Source organism: Anoplophora glabripennis, unplaced genomic scaffold (genome assembly GCF_000390285.2).
Source record: "Anoplophora glabripennis isolate ALB-LARVAE unplaced genomic scaffold, Agla_2.0 scaffold442, whole genome shotgun sequence".
Classification (NCBI taxonomy): domain Eukaryota; kingdom Metazoa; phylum Arthropoda; class Insecta; order Coleoptera; family Cerambycidae; genus Anoplophora; species Anoplophora glabripennis.
In genome coordinates this window covers 341,006-349,114 of record NW_019416587.1, presented here as the reverse complement: position 1 = coordinate 349,114, position 8,109 = coordinate 341,006, and the positions used below count along the sequence as shown (strand labels likewise).

At 31.0% G+C, this 8,109-nt stretch overlaps 2 protein-coding genes across 2 annotated transcripts; both read left to right on the top strand.

Annotated features, from left to right (window-relative positions):
* Window positions 1–490: 490 nt before the first annotated feature.
* On the top strand, window positions 491–1,292 carry LOC108909044 (B2 protein-like). Its single transcript, XM_018713268.1, has 2 exons — window positions 491–544; window positions 951–1,292. The coding sequence occupies exons 1-2, from the start codon at window positions 491–493 to the stop codon at window positions 1,290–1,292; spliced, it is 396 nt and encodes a 131-aa protein (XP_018568784.1).
* Window positions 1,293–6,745: 5,453 nt separating this feature from the next.
* On the top strand, window positions 6,746–7,549 carry LOC108909043 (general odorant-binding protein 83a-like). The gene is made up of 2 exons (XM_023455018.1): window positions 6,746–6,802; window positions 7,214–7,549. Exons 1-2 carry the CDS (start codon window positions 6,746–6,748, stop codon window positions 7,547–7,549), a joined length of 393 nt encoding a protein of 130 aa, XP_023310786.1.
* The last annotated feature ends 560 nt before the right edge of the window (window positions 7,550–8,109 follow it).

Here is an 8,109-nt window from a genome sequence, read left to right as displayed (position 1 = left end):
TGACACAAATAACGTAGTTGCAATTTTTTTTTTTAAACATAAGACATCGCAAATTTCAGAGTAATAAATGTGTTACAATAAATTATAATTACATCGGAATAAATACCTAAGTAATGTCAAATTTCGCAATTATAGCAAATACGTTTTAAGCCATCTTCCTTATGAAATCCAGCATATTTACCTTACTGTATTAGATGTTGCTAATAGTTTCTGGTCTGAAATCGCTTAATTTAATTTTACAATTGTAATGTATCTGCAAATAATACGGGAATATGTTACAATACAAAAGAATAATGTCCTTAAAATTTAAAAATTATATATTTTCTATTTTGTTTCCGTTATACCTGTTGGTATAATATCTAAAATTAAGCGAATAATCCTTGGTTAAAAATTGTAACCTATCATTAACAGTCGAAATTTTAGTATAAAAAGTGACCGACCATTGCACAGCTATCATCGTTAGTTTTCAATATCAAGCTACAACGACACAATGAATACAGCCGCTATTCTGTGCCTCTGTGTTATATTTTTCTCTGCGGTTCAGGTAAACATCCATTTTTATTAGCAGTTGTTATACATTTTTCGCTGAAATATAAAATGTCAAATATAGGTCATTGCTAATTTTGCTTTTTCTTATGCATAGCAGGAGGCAAAGCCTTGAAAATATTCAAAATTTCTACGCCAATTATTTGTATAGATATTTCTAGTTTACATTTTATTTAAAATCGCATTTCAGGAAAACCAAATCATTATGTTTTTGCAAAACGAATAGAGTTATATGAGTAAAAATTAAATGATCCGTATTTTTTTTAAATAAAATAGATGATATCTTAAAAGCATTTCTTACTTAATTTGTAGAAAACAAAAAAAATGGTGGTTTTAATGTGTTCATGTATCTAAAATAAATAAAAAATAAAATTTGTGTTAATAATTTTTGTTTATAAAACCAGGGTTTCTCAAAAGAGCAAAGGGAAGCTACTCACAATGAATGCCTGGCACAGACAGGTGCAGATGAAGAAACGGTTTTGAAGGCAATGGATGGAGAATTCGCAGATGATCCAAAGTTTAAGTCCTATCTGCTCTGTTTCGGCAAGAAGGAGGGATTCCACAATGACGCTGGAGAGCTTCAGAAGGACTTTATGAGAGCGAAACTGTTAGAAATGTTTGGTGATGATGCTACAGTTGATGAGATGATGAAATGCGCTGTGGAGAAGGCTACACCAGAGGAAACTGCTTTTGAAGGTTGCAAGTGCATGTATGCATACAAAAATAAGTTCGTTGACTACTTTTAATGAAATGTAGACGATTTTATTACTTTATTATTGGAAATATATATATATTTTTTGCAATTTACAACAATTGTTTTCATTTGTGTTACATACTATGTGGTATTTAAAACTTGGTACAGCTTTTTCATTTAAAAAAAACAAATACAATTAATTAAAACATTTCTGTGATAAAAAGAGCCATTATATTTATTTAAGACACATGTGTAAAAAGTTATTGCACGAAGGACTTGATCGTGCAAATTCTTGTAAGGAATTGTCACTTTTTTATGAATATTTGTAGAGCTATATCGATTTTTTATAAATGACACTGACGGCTAGTATTATTCGAGGAACATTAAGAACAGCTGCATTACTATTAAAAATTTTAAGTAGTTACTAATGGGCACTAAGGAAACTATATTGTAAATAAACATCTACAACCATGCTTGCAGATGCTGATATTTAAAATTGAAGTAACAAAAGCTTTGCATCGGACGTAGGAGTCACACTGGATGTAAAGCTAACATGGAATCTTCATATTGAAATGAGATTAAAAAAGGCGTACATATTTTATGAGTAGTACCGCAGAATCATCGGTAAAACCTGGGGAATAAAACCAAAAGTGGTCATGTGGGTATACACCGCCACTGTGAGACCAATGTTAGCTAACGGGGCTGTCGTCTGATGGTCGAAGGTCCTGCAGACGATAGCTACACAAAAGCTCAGATAGGTATATACAAAGGATTGCCTGTCTTAGCAGGCACTGGAGCTATGCAAACAACACACATCATAACAATGGAGTAATGCTGTGTCTGCCACCTCTGGACATCTATCTAAGAGAAGTGGCCTTGACAATCATGCTTCGCCTCAAGAACGTTGGTTTCAAACCGGATGTAGGATGTGCAGAAGTTAGGAGTCGCCTATGGAATAGAGTCGTTAGAAAGACGTCTCTTCTACAGACTCTACACAGTACTCATCAGAAGACAGGTGGAGACCGCTGAAGATGTAGTTAACGTCTTCATAGACGGATCAAAAAGAAAGGAAGGTGCAGGATGTGGAGTTTATTCTAAACCCTTGCTTATCCGATATCGTCAATTGATAGGTATGCTATCGTGGTACAAACGGAATTTCACTGCGGGTCAAACCGTCAGAATCTACACAGATAGTAGACAAGCATTACTGATCGCAAATAGTTATAAAATAATATAAGTCAGTATGGGAATATCACCAGGCACCACTTGTCGTGGCCTCAGTTTTCAACAGCATATCTGTATGCTGGGTCAAGGAACACGAACGATGCAATGGCAATAAAGAATACACCAGGAAAATTAGCGAAAATAAAAGAGAAACTCGAAAAAAGTCGTATCCGCTAGATTATTGTAAAATTGTCTAAAGGAACATAATACAAGACATCTCTCGTTTCGTGAGTCAAAAACTTTTATTAGCTAACTTTTCTATTTAAACAAATAAGTGAGGAAAACAGTTTTTTCACTTTGCAGGGAAAACCATCAATTTTAGCGAAAAGTGACTCCCAGACAGCTTATATAGAGTAAAATTATCTACAAAATGAGACTGGTTAAATTAAAATCGGTTAATAAACAAAAAAGTTATTGCAAAAAAACAAGAAAAGTGCCCATTTTTTCATTTGTTTATAACTATCGCATTTATTGTTAAAATTTTATAAAACCTATGACAAGTTGAGGGTTTTGTCATACTTTAAAAGTGTGTCAAAAGTGGGCGTTGTAGGTGCAATAGGTTTCGCACAATTCTATTTGTTTATAGCGGAGGCTCCAAAAGTTATGAACCTTAAGCCTCTGTACAGACGTTAATTTTCAATCAAACATGATTCTGAAAGCGTCATTGTAATCTTAAAGACGCAATTAAGCGACCTATTAAAAAGTATCACCGTTATTTTGACATTAATATTCTCAAATTGTGCATTAAAAAACCATGCGTTTTTCGCTTATAAACAATTTGAATAACATTGTTGCTATTTATGCTATCTCACCGAAAATAGATGCAATAGATAGCTGGCAAAAAAATACAGTTTTAAAATAAAAAAAGTACCCTCTACGACCAACAGGCGCCAAGATAAGATTTTTTTTTTAAATCGTAGCGCAATTGTTTATAAATATTAAGACTTGAATTTTTCGCAAAATAAAGTTTACGACGTAAACTACGATTTCTCGTGAATTGCATTGACAAATGTGGAAAATTAACGACTCACGAGCCCTCTAAAGAGAAGGTACTCGCTAAGTAAACTGTCCGGCAGCCGGCGGCGTTGTGGTGGGGGAAGTGCGCGCTGTAAATTTTGCAATATCTCGGCTTCTATTCATCGTAGAAACTTATATATTTTTTTTAAACTGGAGTAGCTCGACGAAAAAATAACAATGGGCATATTTACGAATTCGTAGAATAGCCCTGAACCCCAGAAAAAATGCATCTTTTATAATTAATTTTTTTTAATTTACAAAAATGTAAATTAAAAAAAATAAATTAAAATTTCAATTTCGGAATTATTTTACCATTACTAAATAAATAAATGAAGCTATCGTTCATTTAAAAAGTTATTTCTTTTACATATTAAGGCAAAGTAAACTTGTTTTTTCAATATTTTGTTAACTATTTAATTACGATTTAAATGTAACAATAAAGTAAAAATCCATAAATTATTTTCAAATTATTATTTCTCAAAAATAGAAAAAAATTTAAATTTTAAATTGTATTATATTGCATTATTTATATCTATTATTGAAAATGGTTGTGATTAATATTTTTTTAATTAATTTTGATTATGTTTATAAAATTAGTAATAAATATAATAAAAAACTTTATATATTAAAATTTCAGGAAGTTAAAATTGTAATTTTATCGACGGCGTTATTTCAAATATTTTTTAATTTTGAGAATTTTGCAATAAATTCAAATCCTTTTTATTCTTTTTTAAATCTTTTAACAATAAATAATAAGCTAAAATAATAGTATATTATTCAACGAGCGTATAATGATGGGTATTATTCACGAGGTGAAGTTTACGGCCACGAGCCGCAGGCGAGTGGCCTAAATCACCGAGTGAATAATACCCATTATACGGGAGTAGAATACTATACTTTATCCACGACTACTAAATATTTTTTTTTGAAATGTTTCGAAAAACATGGTATGTTAAGAAACAGATATACGACTCGCACAAATGAAGTCGCTGATGGCTCAGTGTAGATGCTCTTTCCTTTCCAACCGCGGGTCCCGGGTTCGAATCCGGTCTAGGAAAATTCACTTTTTTAATTATTTTTTTATATGTACAGCACTGAATTGAAAATATTTAGTGGTTTACACGATAAAATTTTAAAAACGGATTGTTTGTAGCAGAACAATATAATATTATAGCTAAATTAAGGAAGCATCTGACAGTAGTGATTAATGACTCGTTAATCACTGCCGTGATTAATGGGTATTATTAAGGTCGAGCAAACAGACGTATAATGGGTACATTATACAATAGTCGTGGATAAAAGCTTTTATTGCACGTGTAACTTTTATTGTATAGGCTCAATTAAAAATAATTTATATTACACTAAAAACTTTGTAAAAACTGTCACTTTTGATACGATCGTAGATAAAATATTATCATTTTGCCCAAGACTTTAAGTTAATATTTCCAACGAGTGTTTTCATTTTGAAACTGAAATTATGTAACAAGTATGCAAAATAAGTCTTTTTGATGAAATATTTTGAAACACTAATTAATTTTTCAGTTATGCTCTGTTTTATGTTATGATTATTGTTTACGAATTAAAAAATACAAATTAGGTATATGACAAAGCGTTTACATGATTATTTTGCTGCTTAGTCCGAAGAAGTGGCGTTTCGCAGATTATTTTTAGTTCACAAAACATTCATTTTTAAGAGGAATTGAAAAATCATTTAAGATATTGGAACAGTTGTTTCAGATTGCATTGAATTCGCTTGTTAAAAACAGTTTTCTTTACTAAAGCTAAAAATATACTTATAGAAATACCTAACGACCTAAAAGAGCTGAGTAGTGTTTTGAATTCCTTTTATATTTTGCAACTACAAAAGAGAAGTTTTAAATAAGGTGGAAGAATTTTTCATGAAAGGTACGCGCTGAGTTTTACAAAGTTCAGTTTGGCTTCTAGATGATTTTATTGATCTCTCTAATACTTGCTTTGATTACTCTTTTTTTTTCTTTATCTCATTTCTAAGTATTGACTAAAATTAAAATTAAAACTTCACACTCTTAGCCACAGTTAACTAACAAACACATTTTCACGAGATCACAGACAGTGACTCAGATGAAGAATAAATTCGTTTAATACGTATTCGTTTAAATACTTATGCGAGCTTAACATTTCTACAAAACAGTAAATAGTGTTGTATTACACATAACTAGTATGGAAAGTGTCACGTGATCACAATGTATTTTCTACAGATTTAAATGCAAGGGACATCATATAGGTTCATATTTTTCATAAGTCACGTGAGCTCATGCGATAGTAGGTACTGGAAGTTCAAACAAGTTTGTTTTTTCGCGAATAATGAATGACTGTTCGTTTTTGGTTTTATTTGATTTTATCCTTTGATTTTTTAAACCTAAAAATATTCAATTAAGTGCAATTTATGATCTTAGACCTGCCTGTTCCTTTGTTGAAATATAATTCCAATAACAAGCTTATTAACAGCATCCAGATGAGTTTAGATGATTACTTGAGGAGGAAATCAATCAAAATAGTAATAATAATAATAATTCACGAATTCACTAGGGTTTAAGGGAACTCCTTAAGTTCATTAATGATGAGTTTAAAATGATTACGCCCTCGCCTTTATAATGTTTTTGAGAGTATAGTTACATTTTATATTCTAAAAATTATAAAGAAATAAATATATCCAAACTTAAATTTCCCAGTCATCGTAAGACTTGTGCTCACGTAAATAATAATTGATTAGGATATTAATTAATTAAATTTTCATCAGTCAATTCATAAATAACTTTCAGCAGTGAAGAAGCCAGTTTTCTGATATAGATAATACAATTAATTTCCATCCATTGATATAATAATCTTTGTTAGTTCTTTCCCTATAATTAATTTATTAGTTGTACTTTATGATCAGACGGAGAAGTGCTGTTCTTTTTTAATATTAGTAGAAATAATTGGGAAAATTGGTAACAATCTCTTACAACTAATATGTTTGTGAATAATATAGAAGAATGTGTAGAAATAATGTATGAAAAAATAATAGCCTAAACACGTCATTCGGGAAGAAACCTATTGTTTTTAATACCACTTCCGTTTTACCTTGTTTATTTGCCAACCAAAACTAAAATTAAGCAAATTGGTTGGTTGGTTTGGCCAAAAATTATACCTAACCTATCATTAATAAATTGAAGTTCTATTATAAAAAGTGACCGATCATTCTGCAACCATCATCGTTAATTTGTAAAACAAGCTGTAACCACAATGAATACAGTTGTCCTATTTCTATTTCTATGCATTATATCTTTCTCTGCAGTTCAGGTAAATATTATTTGTTTATAATTATTACACTATGCAGCACAATTCAACGAATTTTTGATATTCATTGTACTCTTGATCTTGATTTATAATATTTAATGCAAATGTATTGTATTTTTTTCGTATCTTATTCAAATTTTATATAAAATCCAAGAAATTGCATATATTTGGAGGTAATCTTTAAAGTTAAATACATTATTCACTATCTTTTACCAAATTTTCTATGCTGCGGAAAGTGGGTCACAAAAAAGATGTACAAAATACTAGAAATGAACATTAGCATTTTTTAAATTAAAAAAGATTAAAAATTTACAACTATTTTGAAAATAAAGTCTGTCAAGAAATGATCTGTTATGATGAACATAAAAATTAAATTATATTTATCTTTGTTATTATATCTGTTTTCTAAAACAGTGCTCCATAGAAAAAGAACAGGAAGCCTATCACTACGAATGCGTCGCTCAGACAGGTGTAGATCAACTAATAATTATGAAGGCAATGGGAGGAAATTTTATAGATGACTCAAAGTTCAAGTCGTACCTGCTCTGCTTTGGAAAGAAAATGGGAGTCCACAATAACGCGGGAGATATTCAAAGGGACGTCATGAGAACAAGACTAATGGAAATGGTTCCTGAAGAGGCTATAGTTGATAAAATGATGGAATGTGCTGTCAACATAGGCACCCCAGAAGATACTGCATTCGAAGGTTGCAAGTGCTTGTATGCAATTAAGCAGCAGTTAGTCAATTAATGTTTGCTACCATGTAGGCAGCTTTGTTGTATTATTGAAAATATAGCTCTGTAATTTAATACTTATATCTTCGTTTGCTTATTAATCTTCTTCCTGTTATAATGGGACCTACAGTCCGTACGATATTTGTTGAGATGGAATTCCAAGAAGACCCCTGCGTCACTATCTTGTAATTAACCGCATTCGATACGTCAGACAGAAAGACATTGGGGGCGTGGCGTTCACTGTTCATCCGAGATGATATGGGCTTAAGTCAAAAACAACGTAGCAAAGAGAAATGTTCCATTTAAATTATGTTTCATTTAAATTATATCTCAATAAATATCTACGGACTGTAGTAAAGTCGTCAAAATATTCCTCGTCCTCGGGAGACGTATGCTAAGTTATCTTGCTTCGAAAATGTTCCAGGAGTTCTGCATTTATTTGAAGCCTCAAGGAACTAATAAATAGACGTGACGGTCAAAATATTAAAAAATACATAGGTACTGCTGTTTTGCTTTTTTTATAGGACCCATAACCAGTTGAATTAGTTTACAGTACACAGTAAAAGAAATCACTCA

Coding starts and splice junctions, on each gene's coding strand:
- LOC108909043 (XM_023455018.1), top strand. CDS start 6,746: ATGAATACAGTTGTCCTATTTCTATTTCTATGCATTATATCTTTCTCT. Junction 6,803..7,213: donor TATCTTTCTCTGCAGTTCAG/GTAAATATTATT, acceptor TTTCTAAAACAG/TGCTCCATAGAAAAAGAACA.
- LOC108909044 (XM_018713268.1), top strand. CDS start 491: ATGAATACAGCCGCTATTCTGTGCCTCTGTGTTATATTTTTCTCTGCG. Junction 545..950: donor TATTTTTCTCTGCGGTTCAG/GTAAACATCCAT, acceptor TTATAAAACCAG/GGTTTCTCAAAAGAGCAAAG.